General features: G+C 49.1%; 1 protein-coding gene and 2 pseudogenes across 1 annotated transcript; 2 read left to right on the top strand and 1 right to left on the bottom strand.

The window, feature by feature from the left end:
- The first annotated feature begins 6,773 nt into the window (after positions 1–6,773).
- On the top strand, positions 6,774–7,185 carry LOC112924024 (copper transport protein ATOX1 pseudogene; annotated as a pseudogene).
- An 8,469-nt stretch (positions 7,186–15,654) lies between these two features.
- Positions 15,655–17,493, bottom strand: C5H11orf86 (chromosome 5 C11orf86 homolog). Its single transcript, XM_026003898.2, has 2 exons — positions 17,117–17,493; positions 15,655–16,505 (listed from the first exon to the last, which is right to left on the bottom strand). Exons 1-2 carry the CDS (start codon positions 17,384–17,386, stop codon positions 16,410–16,412), a joined length of 366 nt encoding a protein of 121 aa, XP_025859683.1. The 5' UTR covers positions 17,387–17,493; the 3' UTR covers positions 15,655–16,409.
- Positions 17,494–17,902: 409 nt separating this feature from the next.
- On the top strand, positions 17,903–18,252 carry LOC112923981 (small ribosomal subunit protein eS25 pseudogene; annotated as a pseudogene).
- Positions 18,253–20,773: the final 2,521 nt, after the last annotated feature.

Here is a 20,773-nt window from a genome sequence, read left to right as displayed (position 1 = left end):
TCTAAGGAGTGACTGGGCAGGGTTGTTATAAACAGTTTTCGAAGACCACTGACTAATCACCGAGACTCCTAGCTCCAGGGCCTAAGTGACTTGTGGAGGACACCTAAATACCCATCTTTATTCCTGGATGCCTGAGAAGACACATGTACCAGACCACAATCCTCTATAAAACCTCAGGCCATAGGCCAAGGCAAAACTCACTCTTCCTTTCTGGGTCTCCCAGATGCTCTGTCTCTGTCTGTACTCTATGTTTTCAATAAACTCTGCTCTCACTTCCTCTTGGCTCACATTTGTTTTCTACCCTGCATGAAGCTGAGGACCCTCTTGGCTGGTGCTATGGGATACCCTCTAAAAAAGAGTTCATTTATCAGATGTTTGTTTATGTATTTGCATATACATATATGCACACACATTTGGGTGTATACATATATATTTTGCTGTTATTTTTGCTGTTTCAAGCCAGTTTGCCTGGGTTCAAATCCTCACTCTGCTATTCACTACGTGTATAACCTTGGGAAAGTTCCTTGATCTCTCAGTGACTCAATTTTCTTATCTATAAAAATCGCTAACAATAGCTATTAACGGGCAGCCCAGGTGGCTCAGCAGTTTGGTGCCGCCTTTGGCCTGGGGCCTGATCCTGGAGACACAGGATCGAGTCCCACGTTGGGCTCCCTGCATGCAGCCTGCTTCTCCCTCTGCTTGTGCCTCTGCCTCTCTTTCTCTGTGTGTCTCTCATGCATGAATAAATAAATCTTTAAAAAAAAAAAAAACAATAGCGATTAACTCAGAGCTGTGAAAATAACATTGAGGGTGAGGCTAGCACATGGTGAAGGTGAATGCCACAGTGTTACCTGTGATTATTGTACTATTTGTGCAAAAGGCCGACCTCATGTTCTTGCCCTATTGCAGAGTATTTTATTTTATGGGAGCATTGTAGTCTCCTATTGATGGACCAAGGCTGTTTCTAGTTTTGATTATTACTAGTAATGCCGCAACAAACACACAGGGTATGTGTACTAATTTTTAAAATTTACTTCCAAATTGCCTCCTCTGGAGATTACACCAGTTCATATTCCTGCAGACACTGACTATTTCGCTGTGTCCTCATCAATACTGAACACCATCAATTTCTTGTCAGGTGAGAAGATAGTGGTTCACTCTTGTTTTAATCTGTATCTCTCTGGTTACAGTGTCATAGGGCATCTTCACATGAGTACTGATCTGTTTGTCTTCTGTGAATTTTCCTGTTTCCTTCCTTTGCCTATATCTGGTAGCTCCTTTGTATTGTGGCCACAAATCTTGTTTTAGACGTTTGCATATTTTTCTCCCACGCTGTCTCTTGTCTTTTTTTCTCTTTTGATACTTTTTTTTTTTTTTTTTAAGATTTTATTTATTGGGACGCCTAGATGGCTCAGTGGTTAAGCTCTACTTTTGGCTCAGGGCGTCATCCTGGAGTTCAGGCTCCCCTCCCCTGAAATCTTTTTAAAATTTTTAAAAATAAAGATTTTATTTATTTATTCATGACAGACACACAGAGAGAGGCAGAGAAATAGGCAGAAGGAGAAACAGGGAGAGAAGCAGAGGGAGAAGAAGGCTCCCAAGGGGAGCCTGATATGAGACCCAATCCCAGGACTCCGGGATCATCACTGGAGCCAAAAGCAGACGCTCAACCACTGAGCCACCCAGGTGCCCCTCTTTTGAGACTCTTTAATGTAGCATAGTTTTAGGCTTACAGTGAATTTGTGAAGGTCGAACAGAATTCCCACATACTCCACACCCAGGTTTCTCTATTAACACCTCAATGTTAATTAATATAGCACAATTATCACAATTAATTAGCCAATATTTGCACATTATTATTAACTAAAGCCTGAACTTTTCCAGATGTCTTTCCTTTCTAAGGCATTCCTTCTGTCCCAGGATCCATCCAGGAGGCCATGTTACCTTTAGTTTCCCTGTATCTTCTTTTTTTTTTTTTCCCTGTATCTTCTTAAGCAACAGTCTCTCTCTCTCTCTCTCTCTCTCTCTTTTTTAAGATTTATTTATTTATTTTAGAGATAGAGGAAGAGAGAGGGAGAGAGAGTTGGAGGAGGAGCAGAAGAAGGGGGAGGGGAGAGAGAATCCTCAAGGAGACTCCATTCTGAGTGCAGAGCCTAATGTGGGGCTCGATCCCAAGATCCTGAGATCATGACCTGAGCTGAAATCAAGAGTCAGATGCTGGGGCACCTGGGTTGGCTCAGTGGTTGAGCGTCTGTCTGCCTTTGGCTCAGGTCATGATACTGGGGTCCTGGGATTGAGGGTGAGGCTAGCACATGTTGAATGCCCTGTGAGGAGCCTGCTTCTCCCTCTGCCTATGTCTCTGCCTCTCTCTCTATGTCTCTCGTGAATAAATGAATAAAATATTTTTTAAGAATCCTTTAAAAAAAAGAGTCAGATGCTTAACCTACTGAGCCACCAGGCGCCCCTTAGTTTCCTCTTGACTGTGACAGTTTCTAAGACTTTCCATGTGTTTGCATGTGTGTGTTTAATGACCTTGGCACTTTTGAGGGCAACTGGTTAGTATTTTGTAGAATGTTTCTCAATTAGGATTTGTCCATTTGCTCATGATTAGGTGGGGTCCACGGGCTTTGGGGGGAAGACAACAGAGGTTAAGTGCCATGTTTGTCATATCTCTCATCATTGTTGATGCCGCCCTGACTGAGGTAGTATTTAGCAGATTTTCCACTGTTAAGTGGAATCTCCTTCCACTCCTTCCTTTAATCTCCTTCCTTTATTCCTCTGTCTCCTGTGTGTTAACCATGTTTATAGAGTCTTTTTTTATGGTCTTTTCAGACAGAAGGTTTGCATATTCTGTCTCTTTAGAGCTGGAAGGATCTTCATCAGGGGACAGCATCAGGGGCACCAGCAGGTCTGATGTAGTGAGTGCCCTTGAAGCATCGAACCCTGGGCTAAGAACTTCCACACCTGTCTCACTGACCCCTGAGGACAACCCATAATGTTGGTCCCTTTATTGTGTCCATTTTGTAGAAAGAAAGTGGAGTCTGCCTGCCATGAGTCACAGCAGAGCCAGCCCAGGTGGCAAAGTCAGGATTTATACCTGGGTCTGTCTGACACTGGATGTAACTGTCTTTTGTTTTTTTAAGTTTCTTTAGGGGCACCTGGGTGACTCAGTTGGTTAAGTGTCTGCCTTCAGTTCAGGTCATGATCCTGGGGTCCTGGATTGAATCCTCATTGAGCTCCCTGCTCAGCAGGGAGTCTGCTTCTCCCTGTACCCCTCCGCCTGCTTGTCATCTCTCTCTCGAATAAATAAACAAAAACAAAATCTTAAAAAAAAAAAGTAAAATGTATTTATTTTTAGTAATCTCTACACCCAGTGTGGGGCTTGAACTCCAGATCAAGAGTCACATGCTCTTCTGATGGAGCCAGCCAGGCGCCCCTGGACATAACTGCTCAAGTGTAGAAACCAAGGTCCAGAGAGATGGTGCTTATCTGAGCCCCCGCAGTGGGTCGGTGGCCTTGCCCAGGCCCTCCCACTGCCAGGCCACCTCTGACCCCAGTGAATCAGCAGCTAGTTCTCAGCCAGGGAGCCTGCCCTGCCCTCAGCTCCACCCCAAGCCACCCCCTCCTGAGCTGCCTCCAGTGCGCGTCCTTTGGCCGCTGCGGCTTCTAGCACCCACAGGGGAAGGGACCCAGACTTTGCAACAAATAAACACCGCCTACAAATTTCTAAATATACAGAGATAAGTGTTCCTTCCCACCTCAGCTGGTCCTGGCTGGAACTCCAAACATCCCACCTGGCTTCTGCCCCTCCAGGGGTCAGATTCTGGGTCTTCGGTTGTCCTAAGGATGGCACGTGTCCTTTGCTGTGTGGAAACCTGCCCTGTGGGGGCATCTCCACCATCAACATCAACAAATGTAATAGCTGTAGTAGTTCTCCACTCCCCCTGCTTCAATTCAGGGCTGCTCTTGCTTCATCTGCATTCCTGTCCATATCCTTCACCTTTAAAGCAAATCCCAGATGATGCATAATTTCATCCACAAAAAGCAAGAATAATCTAAAGGATGAGGAGTTTTTCGTTAATATAATAGTATAGTTTTCATGCCCGCCTCCCAGGAATAGTTCTGTAACACCATCAAATTGTCTGGTCAACATTCAAAGTGCCAAATATTTCCTAAAGAATTTCCTTAAAAGAAAAAAGTTTAAATTAGTATCCAAATAAAGTTAATACACTGTGATCGGCTAATGTGTTAGGTTTCTTTTACTCTAGAGGTCCCTTTCATCTCTCTTGTTTTCTTTACAACTTCTTTTTTGAAAAAAAACTTGGCCTGTCCTTTAGGGATCACTATAGCCTGGATTTTGTTGATTGCAGCCCTGTGGTGTAATATAACATGTTTCTCTGTTCCCAAGGGGATCTTGTAAATTCGGAGTTGGATCTAGAAGTATAATAAGATGCAGGCTCAACTTTTATTTTTTGGCAAGATTGTTTCATAGGTGGTACTGTTTCTTCCATCAGGAGACACATACTATCCGATTGCCTCTCCTTTTGCAAAGTTATCATATTGCTTTACTTTAAAAAATTCTTATTTTGGAAAAAATTCAGACCTGTGGAAAGTTGCAAGGATGATACACCTTCACCTTGAGTTGTCATTCACACATACACATACATTTATACCCACACCTATATACACATTATTTGAGAATGGGGTACAAGTGTTATGCTCCTTCACCCCCAAATGCTTCCACTTGTGTCTCCGGAGAGCTCTCACAACCATCTAAAAGAAAAGCAGTTTCTCTCTATATTCACAACACTTCTGACACCAAACGTGTGGATTTTCCCTCACATTCAACAATCCACCAACTTTCGATACCAACTAGGTGCCCTACAATTCGGTTCTCACACTAACCACTTGGATTTAGCATAGACCCCAAGGCAATAGGTTCAATTCTACAACATTGTCTCCATTTTAGAAGCCAATCACAGAGCAATGCTGGATGGCTCAGCGTCTGCCTTCTGCTCAGGGCATGATCCTGGGTCTGGGATTGAGTCCTGCATCAGGTTGGTTCCCTGCAGGGAGCCTGCTTCTTTGTGTCTCTCATGAATAAATAAATAAAATCTAAAAAAAAAAAAAAAAAAAAAAAAGGCTAGTCATGGTTGTTACCTGCTTCTGATTGACCAGCTATAAATCAGGGGTTCCCAGACCTCCTTTTCAAATTCAATAGTTTGCTGGAAAGGCTCAGAGAACTCAGGGAAACATTCTGTTTGCCAGTTTATTGCTGAAGATATAATAAGGGATACAGATGAACAGCCAAATGGAAGAGAAGCTTGGGGCAAAGTATGTGGAAGGGATGTGGAGATTCCATGCCCTCTCCAGGAGAACCACCCCTTCCAGTACCTTGGTGTGTTCACCAACCAGGAAGTTCCCTGAATCCCATTGTTTAGAATTTTTAAGGAGGCTCCATTACATAAGACAATTGATTAAATCATTCGCCATTGATGATTTAACTCAATCTCCAGCCCCCTTCTGCCCCAGAGGTCCAGAGGTGCAACTGGAAATTCCAACCGTCTGATCACAGGGCCTTTTCCTCTGACAACCAACTCTTCCCCCAGCTTCCATGTCTCCTAGTTAGCACAAACTTGGAGTGTGGTTGAAAGGGGGCTTATTATGAATAGCAAAAGATGATCTACCACTCACCCAGAGAAGTGGGATCCAGAGAAGATTCCCACTAACAACTCTGAGGCTGAGTAAGGTAGTGAGTTCCCTTTTCTCCACATCATTGCCAACATTTATTTCTTTTCTTTTTGCTAACAGCCATTGCCAATAAGTGTGAGGTGACATCTTATTGTGGTGGGTTTTTTTAAGCCTTTATTTATTTATTTGAGAGAGAGAGACAGGGAGTGAGAGAAAGAGCATGGGTGGGGGAGAGGGGCAGAGGGAGAAGCAGACTCCCCACTGAGCTGAGAATCCAACCCGGGGCTCCATCCCAGGACCCCAGGATGACTTGAGCTGAAGGCAGATGCCCAACCAATTGAGCCAGCCAGGCACCCCTTCATTGGGGTTTTGATTTGCATTGCCCAGACAATGGGTGATGTCCAGCAGCTTTTCTTGTACCTCTTGGGCATCTGTATGTCTTCTCTGGGAAAAAAATTGATTCAGATCCTCTGCCCATTTTTTAATGAGATTGTGTTTTTATCAAAAAAAAAAAAAAAAAAAAGAGGGATCCCTGGGTGGCACAGCGGTTTAGCGCCTGCCTTTGGCCCAGGGCGCGATCCTGGAGACCCGGAATCAAATCCCACGTTGGGCTCCCGGTGCATGGAGCCTGCTTCTCCCTCTGCCTGTGTCTCTGCCTCTCTCTCTCTCTCTCTCTCTGTGACTATCATAAATAAATAAAAATTTAAAAAAAGATATTGTGTTTTTGCTATCGAGCTGCACGAGTTCTTTATGCATTTTGAATATCAATCCCTTATCAGAGATAGATTTGCATATATTTTCTCCCATTCCATTTTCATTTTACCCAGGTGTCCCCATCAACAACTATTAATTGAGCACCTACTATGCATAATGTATTGGGGGGACAGCAGGACAGAAGGAATATAAAGTTCCTGACTCGTGGCGGGCGGGCCGGTGGCGCGGGGCCTGGCGGGAGGGGCAGCCCTCCCGGGCGCCCAGCCCCGGAAACACCGCCGAGCCAGCGCTCTGAGCCGGTCGAAGCGCTGCCGCCGCCACCGCCACTGCCACCGCCACCGCCACCACCACCACCACCACCACCACCACCACCACCCGCCATCCACAGTCATGCCGAAGCACGAGTTCTCTGTGGCCATGACCTGTGAAGGATGCTCTAACGCGGTCAGTCGGGTGCTCAACAAGCTGGGAGTAGTTGAGTTTGACATTGACCTGCCCAACAAGAAGGTCTGGGTCTGCATCAACTCTGAGCACAGCGTGGACATTCTGCTGGAGACCCTGGAGAAAACAGGAAAGGCCGTCTCCTACCTCGGCCCCAAGAAGTGAGGGCCTGGACCCCTGAGCCCATGATGGACCAAAGGGAGCAGGACGCTTATCCTCTCCTGCCTTCCAGAGAGACCTGGGGCCTGGCAGTCCTGCTCTGTGATGGCAGTTCCTGACAGAGACCCTCACTTGCCCCGCTCCTCCCTAGCTTCCCTGTAATAAAGTTGAGCCACTTTTGCTGGGGAAAAAAAAAAAAAAGTTCCTGACTCATAAAGCTGAATTTCTAATGGCAGAGAGAATAGGAGTAAGAAAATATGTTGGCCAGAATAAGTGGGTAAGGTGCAGAGAGGAAGGATGAGAAGAGGAGAGTTGTTTTAAATTAGCAAAGTCAGGAAATTCCTCTGTGATGAGGCAATCAATAAGCCAAGATTGAGGGACGCCTGGGTGGCTCAGTGGTTGAGCATCTGCCTTTGGCTCAGGTTGTGATCCTGAGGTCCCAGAATCAAGTCCCACATCAGGCTCCCTGCATGGAGCCTGCTTCTCCCCCTGCCTGTGTCTCTGCCTCACTCTCTCTGTGTCTCTCATGAATAAATAAAGAAAATCTTAAAAAACAACAACAACAACAACAACAAAAAACAGATTGCAAGGAAGTAAGGTAGGTATTGCAGGAAAACTTTGCAGGTGGAGTGAACAGTAAATGTAAAAGCCCTGAGGTGGGATAGTGTGTCAATATGCTTAAGGAGCAACAAGGAGATTGTTGTGATCGCAGCTGAGAGAAAAGGTGAGGGGAGACCTCTGATGAGGTTGGAAAGGTAGCCAGATGGTGTTGGGTGGTGTATGCCATGAGATTTGAAGTGCATAAGCAGGGAAGCCATTTCTGAGTTTTGAGAAGAATGCTAGGATCTGACTTTAGCTTTAGAGTCATAACCCTGGACAAACGTGGAAAGTAGATGGCAAGGGGCTGAGTTGGAAGTGGGCTACCAGATAGGAAAGCACAGACATAGTCCTAATGAGAGGGGATGGTGACTTAGCTCAGGGCTTTGATACTAAAATGGAAGGCAAGTTCTCAGAATTTGGATGAACTTTGAAGATGAGGCCAACAAGATTAGCTAGTGGAAGTGGCATGGGGAGAGTGGGGGATAAGCTGTAAAGGTTAATTTCATGCATAATTTGATTGGGCTATGGAAGGCCCAGACATTTGATTAAACATTATTCAGAGTGCATCTGTGAGGATGTTTCCGGATGAGATTAACATTTGAACTGGTAGACTTAGTACAGCTTGCTCTCCCCAGTGTGGGTGGGCCTCATCTGATCAGTTCAAGGTATGAAAAGAACAAAATGTGGAGTGAGGCAGAATTCACTCTCTCTGCCCACCTGTCTTTGAGCTGGGACATTGGTTTCCTACAGGCTTTGGACTTAGATCCAGACTTGGACTGGAACTTACTCTATTAGCTCTACTGGGTCTGCAGTTAGCCTCTTAATGAAACAATTTCTATAGTAAATCTGTATGTATATATGTCTCACACTGGTTCTGTTTCTCTGGTGGACTCTGACTGATATGCTGAGCAACAAGCTTTCTGGTCCTGCCTATGGAAAGCTTGGAGTTGTCAGGCGGGACCAGATGACTGGGAAAAGGTTTGGGACATGTAAGGGGGTGGGGGCTGTGTTACACCGGGGCGGGGGGGGGGGGGGGACTGTGTGACCTTGGGAAATTGACTATTTCCTATAAAAGCTTTATGTTTGAGTTGGAGAATTCATCCTGTCCCATGTGATTCCCAGGAAGACAACTCAGACCTGACCAGTCAGAGCCTTACATTACCTGTCACAGTGACTGGTTCAAGGATGAGCCTGTGGAGAGAGATAAGCATTCTTTCCCTGTGGGCTTTTTTTTTTTTTTTTAAATTTTTATTTATTTATGATAGTCACACACAGAGAGAGAGAGGCAGAGACACAGGCAGAGGAAGAAGCAGGCTCCATGCACCGGGAGCCCGACGTGGGACTCGATCCCGGGTCTCCAGGATCGCGCCCTGGGCCAAAGGCAGGCGCCAAACCGCTGCGCCACCCAGGGATCCCCTGGGCTTTTGGATATAAGGGCTGGGAGCTGTTGCAGATCCATGAGGAGATCATGAAGTGAGAATTAATCTGAGAGAGAGATGGAGAAAGGGAGAGGGAGATAATGCAGGTACTAAGGATGGCTTTGAGCCCCCGAGCAAGCTGTACCTGAAGCCAGTCTATGTCTAAACTTTTCAGTTATGTATACCAACATATTCTTTTCTCCCTTAAACTAGTTTGGGTTGAGTTTCTTGTTAATTGAAACAGAAAGAGCTGTACGTGGAAAACCATCCAATCCTTTCATTTTCCAGATTTAAAAAAAGGTAAAACCCCGAAAAGATGGAGGATTTCCCAGAGGTCACATGACGAGTGAGCAAATGGGTAACTGAGCCCCTTGAGCCAAGCAACCAAATCCCTTCTTGATGTCTCTGAAGATCCAGGATTCTTGGTTGGGAATAGGCTGCCCCAGCCCCCATTCCAGGAATACAGTCTCTATTGTGGAGCACCTGGGAAATCTGACCAGGAGGAGTGTCCTCTCTCAGGGACTCCACTGGCTGCAGGGAGCCCACTGGGCAGGCTCCAGCTCACTTAAGCTCCCCATAGAACTAATCCCCGGTGCCCTTCTGCTGTAGGAAGGTGCAGGGGCAGACATTGGGAACAGTTTTGGATTCTAGCCTTCCAATCATCCATAGCCTATGGATATTTATGATATGCACACTACCTAGTCACTGTGTCTGATGTCTGTATTCTGAGAGGCAGCAATTGTGCCAGCAAAGATGCAGAGGTGGGTTACTTGCCTCCAGGGTAGAGGTGAGAACGGAAGTAAGAGGAAGATGTGGAAAGATTGAGAGGGTGTCCAGTGCCAAGGGCAGAAGCAGGGGCCCAGACCTGTAGGCAGGGGACCCTTGGCACCCATCCTTACCCACTCATCCACCCCCCGCTCTCAGGGCTGAAGCCTGCCCTGGGAAGGGGAGGGCCAAGCACCCCTCCTGCTAGGAGCTACTAGCTGAGATGGTGGAATCCAGCAGAGGAAAGAAGACAGAAGGTGGAGCTAAGTCAAGGTGCATGTGGGGACCTAGGCCTAACAGGTGAGATAGGATGTGAAATATAGAGCGCTCAGCCCGGGTCATCTCACCATCGGGGCCTCAAAACTCTCATTTGTAAAATGGCAACACAATTCATCTGCACTCCTCCCAGAGGGTTCCCACCACACTCTGGGCTGGAGTGGTCACAGGGAATCTTTAAGCTATCTTTCTTCCTTTGTTACTGAAAACCCTGTGACAGCTCCCTGGGTGAAGTTCCATCCCGTCCTTTGAGCCTTGTCCCCTGTGGACCTGTCCTTGCCTTCCCCACTCCTACTCATTCCCCAGGAAAACTGAATGAGGTATGCCTGGATCTCCTCACACTCCAGCTATGCCACATCCCCATGTCCTTGCCCATGCTCTTCCCTCTGCCTGGCACGCCCTTCCCAACCTTCCACTGTGGGCAAGCAAACTTGCTCTGCTCTCCGGTCCTCAAAAAGCCTTCTCTGACACCCACCCTGCAAGAGCTAACCTCACCCTTCTCTGGGCACACCCACTCCCTGAGCCACCTCCTGGAATGCAGGTTCATTTATGTGTTTGTCACCGTGGGGAATTCCAGGGGCTGTGCATGTTATCCTGTCTGAAGTCTCTACCAGAGCAGGGCTCTGAGTGTTGGCTGAACTAACTGCTTGTGTCGAGCTCAGAGAAGGGAGATTGGGCCTTGTGGGGAGTGGGGCAGGGAGGTTCAGCGACAACCACAGACAGTGCAGGGTGAGGAGAGGCCTTCTTCCCACGCCATGTCTGCATTGATGCTAGAGGACAGACAGTGTCCTGGGAGGCCTGGGGGCAGCTGTCTGGTCTGCGGCTGGGCCCACTTTCCTGGATTCCAATGCCCACGGCCCTGCCAAGGCCCGGCCAGGCCAAGGTGAGCTGAGGACACATTGGGCTTTGAGCGCCAGGCTTCCTGAGGTTCTCACTGAATGGGCACTTCTGTGCATTGGCCCTGGGTCAGTGCATGTGTGCCTCGGCCCATCTCGTCCCCAACAAACTGCAAGTCTGATGCTATTATTAGCACCCCCATTTCCCAGGGGAGGCTGCTGAGGCTCAGAGAAGGGACCCACCCAGGGTCACATAAGGTGAATGTTCTGGACCTGGCTATTAAGAACTGAGGACCAGGGATGCCTGGGTGGCTCAGTGGTTGAGCATCTGCCTTTGGCTCAGGTTGTGATCCTGGGGTCCTGGAATCAAGTCCCATATCAGGCTCCTCACAGAGAGCCTGCTTCTCCCTCTGCCTGTATCTCTGCCTCTCTCTCTGTGTCTCTCATGAATAAATAGATAAAATCTTAAAAAAAAAAAAAAAAAAAAAAGAACTGAGGACCAAATGCTCCAAAGGCTTTACATGCATTAATGTGGAAGAAATAAAACAACCTTGTGAGGAGGGACCAGTTTTGTATTTATTGAACAGATGAGACCAAACTGCTCTGAGTGCCCTTGCAGCTGGGTTGGCTGTGCTTGCTCTGAGAGGTGCTTGGGGACACGATGTTTCCCGCCTGCCCTGCTGCCTTCCCCCTTAGTACAACCAAGTGGCCCCATTCCACCTACAGGATCTGCCCTCCTTCTTCCTTCCCCAGAGGACAACCTCTTCCCATCCAGCATGGCTGCAGGCTGCAGGAAGCTGGGGAAGATGTCCAGCCAAGCCCAGAGTGTGCACTGGTTCAGGACTCGGGGCCTCCTGCTTGATCGGCCTCATGAGCTCCTACTCCATTCTGCATTGAAACAGAGCAGCTGGCCATCTGTCTGTCTGCTCATCTGTCCCCCTCTCAAGCAGGACTGTGAGCCTGAGGGCAGAAGTCACATGGAAGGAGCAAGACTTGATAAACCACGAGCTCTCCTGTTCTGGAAGCATGCACGGAGGGGTAGGATGTTGAGCAGGCAGTGGGTTGAAGGGTGTCAGACTCCTATAGCTCCTGGCTCTCAGCAGGGGAAGCCGGCAGGGGAAAGGCAGGGGAAAGGCCTGGGAGGCTCTGCCCTTGTGGGCATCAGATACAGAACACAGGTCTCTATGTGATCTTTGGGCTCATGCTGGCCCTTAGAGAGCCTGGAGCTTTTGTGCTGGCTGGGTCATTTCTCCACACAGGTCACCGCTACCATGCATATCTTGGAGGCCTCCAAGGGAGCCACCTCCTTCCATTCAGACCCACAATGTCGGCAACGTCCTCCGAGGTCTGCTTGCTTGCTGGCTTGCTTGCTGGCCCACCTGGAAGCAACCTTAGACCCCCTCTTTCTCTTTCTCACCCTGTTTGAACCCAAGCCCCTGCCGAGGCTCCAGCCCAGCTCCCAGCTCCATCCCAGTGATACCTATGCTTCCTCCTGTCACCTCACCCCACCCCAAAGGGTAGCAAAGCAAGGTTATTCTCTCTCTTTGACAGATGATAAAACTGAAGCCCCAGGGGCATGAGTGTATGAGTGGCAGTCCCAGAGCCTGACCTGAGGCCCAGGGGTCCTCCCAGGGGCCTGTCCATGCCACGAGAGTGAAGTCTTCATGTGCAAACAAAACCAAGACAAGCAAGGCCTGCAGAGGGCACATCTGGGGAGGTGCTCGGGGGAGGCAACACGTATGTCCAAAGCCCGAGCCAGGGACCTCTGTTCTTTTTTTTTTTTTTTTTTAATATTTTATTTATTTATTCATGAGAGACACAGAGAGAGAGGCATAGACACAGGCAGAGGGAGAAGCAGGCTCCATGCAGGGAACCCGATGTGGGACTCGATCCCAGGTTTCCAGGATCACGCCCTGGACTGAGGTCAGCACTAAACTACTGAGACATCCGGGCTGCCCAGGGACCTCTGTTCTTTCATAGACCATTCAAATGGTTTGGTTCAAATGGTCAACCTCCCAGATGCATTGTGTTCACTCTAGACCTTCCAGGCCACTCCCTCCACCTGGAACAGTTACTCCCTCCCTCCGCCTGGCTAATTCCTGCTCACATGCTAGGTCTGGCTGCTGAGCACTCAGTAATTCAGCAACTGTTTCCTGAGCACCTACAACAAGGCAGACACGGTCCAAGGTGAGCTGTTCATAGTGAGCAAAAAGAGAATTGTCCTTTCTGGGAGTTTCTAGTCCCCAAGGAATCACACAGAGCTGACATGAAATAGTTGGGATAGACTTGCAGCTATAACAAGCAGCTCCAAATCAGAGGCTCCACACAACCAAGACCTATTTTGCATCCACTTCACAGTCCAGATGGGAGACAAGAGGCTCTGCTTTGGGGTTATCACTATCCACTAGCCTCAAAGCCCCCTTAGACCCTTTGCACTGGGTGGGCCTGTGAGTGAGGAGGGAAGCATTGAGGGCTGGACGGGGAGGCTTAGTGGCTGGGTCTGGAAGGGCGACACATGCCACTTCCATTCATATTCTACTTACAAGAGCTTGGCCACACAGCCATACTAGGTTGCAAGGAAGTCTGGGAAATGTTGCCTAGCCATCTGGCCAGTCTCTGCCAAGTAGAATCACACAAACACACTGTTTTAGTTTCCTGGGGGTCCTGTACCAATTCCCCAAATTCTGTGGCTTAAAGCAACAGGAATTTATTGGTGTTGGAGGCCAGAAGTCTGAGATTGGGATGCTTGAGGGTCCAGGGGAGAATCCTTCCTGACTCTATCGGTGGCTACTGGTGGCTGGGTACAACCTTGGCTTGTGGTCACTTCAATCCACTCTCTGCCTCCCCCTTCACATGGCCTCGTCCTCTACATCTTTTCCTTTGTGCATCTTTCTAAGGAAGCTTCATGTTGGAGTTAGGCCCCTCCCACCCAGATTATACAAGATGATCACCTCATCCCAAGATCCTTAGTTTAATTGTATCTGCAAATATCTTTTTTCTGTATCAGGAAAAATTCACACGTTCTGGGGATTAGAATACGGACATACCTATTTAGGGGTGACTTTAGAGGCAGGATCACCTGGACTCCTCTACATGGCAGCTGGCTTCTAAGAGGCCAGAAACAGAAGCTGGAAAGCTTCTCAAGGCCCAAACTTAGAAGACCCAGAACATTATTTCCACTGCATTCAGTTAGTCCAAGCAGGTCACAGGGCCCACCCAGATGAAAGGGGAGGGAAAATAAAATACTTCTCTGGGTGGGAGGTGTGGCAAAGATACAACACAAGAGGGCATGAACCATAGGATGGAGGGCTGAGGCCACCTTTGGAAGCAACCTATCAGAGTGTGTGCATGATTTGTTGAAGGCCTCTGCCAAGGGCCCCAGATATGTGCTCCTTGATGATGGAGTTGCCGGTAAGGCTGAGGTAGAACTGTTCTGCCTGAGTGGAAGCCCCCAGACCGGTGAGCTATAGGCCCACCCAGGCATCAACTTACTGGGTGACCTTGGGCCAGTGCCTCATTCACTCAACAACAGCTTATTGAGTACCTAGTATGGGCTGGGTTCTGAACCAGGCACTGGGGTCCTGGTGGTGAGCAGGCCAGGTCTCCATGGAACCTTCTGTCTTGTGGATGACAAAAGCTACTAACTGAACAAACTGGTCACAGAGCATGGTGAGTAAGAGAACAGCAAAGAGGGGATCCCTGGGCGGCTCAGTGGTTTCGTGCCTGCCTTTGGCCCAGGGCGCGATCCTGGAGTCCCAGGATCGAGTCCCGTGTCGGGCTCCCAGCATGGAGACTGCTTCTCCCTCTGCCTGTGTCTCTGCCTCTCTCTCTCTCTCTCTCTCTCTCTCTCTCTGTGACTATCATAAATAAATAAAAATAAATCTTAAAAAAAAAAAAGAACAGCAAAGAGTTGGGCTAGAAAATCCTGGGGGACACAGAGGCTTCCAGGAGCCTCAAGGGCTGAGACCTAGAGGGTGATGACGATACCTTCACATTCTGGGCCTCAGTTTCCTCTTCCAGACATCCAGAGGGTTTGCAGGAGCTTTAGACTCAGATTGTGCTTCCTGGAGCCTGGAGTTCCCACAGAGACACCCAAAAGGCTACTGCAGAAGGCAACAGAGCAGTGGGCATCTAAAGTTTGTGACTAGTTGGGCTGGAAGCTTCTGGTCAGCTCCCAGAGTCCAGCTTCCAAGCCAGGAACCCAGGTCTCTGATCCCAGTGTCTCTCTGGGACATGATTTACCCAGGACCCTCCTTTTTTCCCAATAGTCCTGCCAGGGTTCTGGGCTCTGCGGAAACAGGGAAACTCCCTTCTGTCTAGTTGAACTCTCGGGTCTCCCCATCATCCCAGGACAGACCTTACACTAGGATGCTTGTAGCTGCCCTCTCACCTTTGACCTTGAGTCTGCTTGAGCCACGAGAGCCCTGGGGACCCCACAAGAAATGCCAGTGCCTCTCAAAATGCTCAGGTTTTTTGGGGTAAGACCCTCCCTTCTGTGTGGCCTTGGATGAGCCTGTGCTCTTTCTGGGCCTCATGAAGGTGAGCACAAAGGCAAAGTGGATCTCCCAAAGCTGACTGGAGGTCAGCACAGGAGGAGGTGGCAAACCTCCATGGAATGAGGTCAAGAGAAGTGGCAAGAAGGAACCAGCCTCCTGGGGACCCATGGGTGACCTGCCTATGGTGTCCCTGCTCCACCATTCTGGCAAACCCTGAGCCAAGCTTTCCCCTGTTAGACGAGTTAATCACTAGGCAAATTGTTGACATCAGCTCAGCATTTTTATTCCTATGTTCAGCCCCAAGGTTGGGAACTGGGTGGGGGTGGGGCCGGAGGTGCCAAAAACAAGAATTCTTTCCTTGCTCTGGGCTTCAGTTTCCACCTCTGTCACACAGGGAGGGAAAGCTTCCCTTGCTTCCTTCATTGGGACACTGAGGATACAAGTGAGCATATCCAGGTCTGGGCCTTTCAGCTACAGGGCTCCAGTACCGATGACTGCCCTGACTGTCCTTGCCCTTGGGGAGCTCACTGTCAGGGAGGGAGACCCAAGCCTTGCCTACCACTAGCTGCTGGCAGGCAGGGGATGGCAGGGGTAGGGGTGTGGGCAGGTAAAGAGCCTCTCAGCCATAGGTCTGGCTTCACTGAGCTCTGTCCTGGAAGTTCATGACTGGTCTTGTGTGGGGTCAGGGGTATCAACACTCCTATTTCTAGGCAGGCTTCTAAGGCCTTCATACATGTCACTGTCCAGGGGTGCCTCCACGCCCACAGGGCAGAATCCACCAAGAAACAGCTGAGCCCCCTTCTTCTTGCCCTTCTGAGGTCTTTGTTGAGAGCCAGTCTTGGAGTGGAGGGCCAGGGCCAAGGGGTGAGCTGGTGGCAGAGGCCTTGGTGCACTGTGTAAGGAAGACAGGAGCAGTCCACGGCAGAAGGGTCCAGAGGGCCAGGAAGATGTAGGTCAATAGACATGGCCATCTGACCTGGGTGCAGCAAGGGCCAATACCACTTTCAATATCCTTAGCTGCTGGTGCCCAGAGAGGGCTGTGGGGAGGCTGGCTGGCTCAAGGTCACACTAGGGAAGCTGGAGACAAAGCTCTTCCACCTTCTCCTTATCTGTTGGAAGACAGAGGAGGGGGAGAATCAGGGTCCCTGTCTCACAGCTGCTCGGTAGGCTTCAGGTATTTTCCACCTATAGCCACCAGGTGGTGCTAGACCCCAAAGACAAGAGCTCTGCTCACTGGGAAATTTTTCTCCTAGAAGGAGGCAAAAAAAAAAAAAAAAAGAAGAAGAAGGAGGCAGGGCCAGGAGCCAGCTGCTCCCACCAAGGGGGTCAGGATGCCCCCTTTGCTGGGTCAGAGGAACACAAGAGGCAAACCTGGGGAAGTTTTATTGGCTGATCTCCTCTACTGTAGCAAAATCCACCCATCCAACATATTGCCCGATTAATCATTTTAAAACAGCTCTGACCACATCACTAGCCTGCTGTAAAACCTTCCATGACTCCCCAGTGCTTGTGGGATAAATTCCAAATGCATTTAGGGCCCTCTGAAATATGATGCCTGGACACCTCTCTTTCCAGCCTCACCTCCAGACAGCTCTGTTGTCTTCTTGGTCCTTGGCCTTATATGTTTCTACTTCTGAGCCTTTGCTACCTTGGATCCCTTTCTATGGAATCCCCACCCTCCCCCTGTAGTGCTCCTCCATCCAACAACCCTCAGCCAAACCTGTTGATACTGCTTCAGCCACCGCCGGCTGTCTCCTTGCTGGGCTTGGATCAGCTGCTCTGTGTCCTCCAGGCCCCCTGGCAGCCCCTCCTGACCGGGTGTGTCCAGCCTTTCTGGTCCTCTGTTTGAGGGCCTGGACTTCTCTTGCCCCTGTCTGAGGCTCAGCACCCGGTGCAGTCGGCTCTCTAGAGGCTTCCCCCAGGGCTCCTGGAGCTTGCTGTAGGAGGACTGTGGCCCTCGCAAGGACTGGCTGCGTGGCCCTGGCCCCATGGTTCTTGAGGCTGCAAGCACAGGACTGCTACAGCCCTTCGGCAGGCCAGTGGCTTCTGAGATGGCCTGGAGTCTCCACCCACGTGATGGGAACTCACTTGGGGGGCAAAGGTTGGTACTGCTGAGGTGGCCATCATAAACCAAAGAGCAGGCCACAGGGTTCAAGCATCTCTGAGTCAGCGTCACCACTGCCTCTCTTTGCCTTCTAGGGCAAGGGGTACAGGTCTCTTCCTCTTGCTCCTCCCCTCCTCCTCCTCCTCTTCCTCCTCCTCCTCCTTCCCCTCCTCTTCTAGGCAGCCTTCTCTGATCTCTCCACCCCTGAAGTGCTTGGCCCCCCCGAAGTCCTGCAGCCCTGGCTGTCCAAATTCATTCTGTTGATGCTGAGAACAGATGGCTCAACAGCAAAGCAGAGATGTGCCTTTAAGAAACAGGATAGCTCTATTTTTTTTTTCTTTTTTTTTTTGTCCGACATCTTAGCGAGGCTGCCAGGGTGGCCACCTATCTCTGAGCTTCACAATGCCTCCCAAGGATGACAAGAAGAGAGATGCCTGAAAGTCAGCCAAGAAAGACAAAGACCTAGTGAGCAAATCTGGGGGCAAGGCCCAAAAGAAGGGGCCCAAAGGCATGGTTGGGGGCATGCTCAATGTGTGACAGAGTGACATAGGACAAACTGAAGTTCTCAACTACAAGCATAGAACCCCAGCTGTTGTCTCTGAGAGAAGATTCAAGGTCCCCTGGCCAGGGAAGCCCCCTCCCCAGGATCTCAGCAAAGGACTTATTAAACTGGCTTCAAAGCATAGACTCAAGTCATTTACACCAGCAACACCAAGGGTGGAAATGCCCCAGCTGCTGGCCAAGTTGCATGAACAGATCCTGCCAACTGTATGTCCTAAAAAAATAAAAAGTTTTATTAAAATTTTAAAATTAAATTTAAAAAGAAAAAAATTTAAAAAGAAAGAAAGAAACAGGACAGCTCCAACATAAAATAGAAGAGTCAAAATCACAGAAACAGAAAGTAGCCCCATGATTGCCAGGGGCAGGGGTGGGGAATGGCCAGTACAATGGCTATAGAGCTTCAGTCTGGCAAGATGAAAAAGTCCTGGGGGCACCTGGGTGGCTCAGTGGTCGAGTGTCTGCCTTTGGCTCAGGGCCTGATCCCAGGGTTCTGGGATCAGATTCTGCATCAGGCTCCTCAGAGGGAGCCGGCTTATCCCTCTGCCTGTGTCTCTGCCTCTCTCTGTGTGTCTCTCATGAATAAATAAAGAATATCTTTAAAAAGAAAAGAAAAGAAAAAATCCTGGAGACTGTTTGAACAACAATATATGTAACCCTACCTAATTATACATTAAAATGGCTAAATGGTAAATGTTATGTTCCTAGCTATTTGACTGCAACCGGAAATTATTCATTAGCCTAGATTAATCCCTTCCCCTTCCTGCTCCATCTTGTCAGCTCCAAAATGGGGTGCTGTGAAAACCCAATGAAATCATGAATGTGTAAAAGCCAGACTAACAGCAGCAGCTCTTTCTCCCAAGACAAGAGAAAGAGAGAGGCACTTGGGCTGGACCAACAGGTACCCAGAATCATATAATTTGAGGGCTGAAAGGGACCTCACACATCTGGCCATTCTTTTTTTAACTACTATTTTATGGGTATTTTTCCTCATTCTGGGGCTAACCCCTGCCCCTGCTGCCCCCCAGCACTGCATTTCAACCTCATGATAGTCCTGAGGTGAACATTGTTATTCCCATTTCAAGGATCAAGAAACAGAGGCTGAGAGATGAAGCACCTGGCCTGAGAACACATTCAGTAAGAGGCAAACCTGGGACTCGCTCCTCAGTCAGCCTGGCCTTAGATCCCATGCTTCAACCACTCTACTGCCCTGCTCCGGTATTGGTGGTTGACATAGGACCCAGAGCCAGGAGTCTTCCTTTATTTTTGGGCTGCTGCACAAATCCCCCTGTCTGGAGTCAGGGAAGCGCTGCCTGCAACTCTTGGCTCGTCCCAGACCTCTCCCCAGGCCTGGCCTTGCTCTGTTTCCTCTCTCAGGGTTGCTAGGCCTTCCCTGGGCAAAGGGTCTTGTGATACCCTCCAGGCTCATCTCCCAGCCAGAGGAACTAAGGCAGGACCAGAGCAAAGAAGAGAAAGGAGAAGGAGGGCCTGATCTCCTGCCCCAGTCTGTCCCAAAGTTGGACTGTGACCAGCACATAAGCCTCTTTACTCCCAGCCTGACCACACCTCTAATGTCTGACCCACAGGGCAGCCCTGGTTCTGGCTGAAAGGCAGCAAAGCCATTCTATAACCTTCACCACCCTCACCCAGTTTGCGTGGGCTCAAACCCCTGCTCTTGCTGAAGCCTGTGCCAGGAACAATTTGCTGACTCAGACTTCTGGGACGTGCTGGGGTGAATCACTCACGCTTGTGTCAAGCATAGAGCTGCCTAATACCCTCCTGCCAAGTGTGTAATCCTACCATTTCCCAAATCCATGGAGGACAAGAAGCAGATGTATGCCCTCCTTCCTTCCCTGGGAAGCTCTTGCCTTTCCAGACACTGCTGTGCTCAGTGATACCTCCTCTGGAAGCCTGCCTCTCCTCCCTGCAAGGGTTAGGGAGGCAGCCCCTCCCCAGCCCACTCAATAAACACAGTAGCAGCAACCACATACATATGCCTTTCCTCCTGATACTGGGTGTCCCTTGAAGGCTTTTCATCTCTGTGTTCTCAGGACACAATGCAGTAAATATTTTGTCCTAAATATTGGAGACTATTAATTGTCTATTGTTGCCTTAAAAAATTACCCCCAAACTTAGTGACTAAAAGCAACATTCATGTACCACCTCCTGGTTTCCAAGGGGCAGGAATCCAGGCCTGGCCCAATCAGGAACCTGCAGCCATCTCAAGGGTCAGCTGGGAGGAATCTACTTCCAAGGTCACTCTGGGTTGTTAGCAGGACTCAGTTCCTTGTAGATGGAGGGCCTGAGGGTCTAAGAGCTTCAGTTTCCTTGTTGATTTTTGGCTGTTGCCTTATGGGTCTCATCCAAGAGGCAGCTCACATCATGGTGGCTGGCTTCAATTGGAGCCGGCAAATGAGAGGGCAAAGATGGTTGGCAGGCAGAAGCCAGAGTCTTTGGGGAGCTCAGTCTCAGAAGCGACCTCCCATCACTTTTACCAGTGTTCTGTCCCTCCTAAGTGAGTCACCAGGTCCAGTCTGCCCTCCAGGGAGGAATCCTCACAGTGTTTGAACACCAGGAGGGGGGGATCACTGGGGGTCATCATGGAGGTGCTTACCCACCTGAATTTTATTATTTTAAAAAATTCATTATTTATTATTAAAAAAAAGATTTATTTATTTGAGAGACACAGAGAGAGAGCATGTGCACTCACAAACC

The sequence above is a fragment of the Vulpes vulpes genome, chromosome 5 (assembly GCF_048418805.1).
Source record: "Vulpes vulpes isolate BD-2025 chromosome 5, VulVul3, whole genome shotgun sequence".
Lineage (NCBI taxonomy): Eukaryota > Metazoa > Chordata > Mammalia > Carnivora > Canidae > Vulpes > Vulpes vulpes.
Note: the sequence above shows the minus strand (reverse complement) of the source record. Positions and strands in the feature narration are given on the sequence as shown.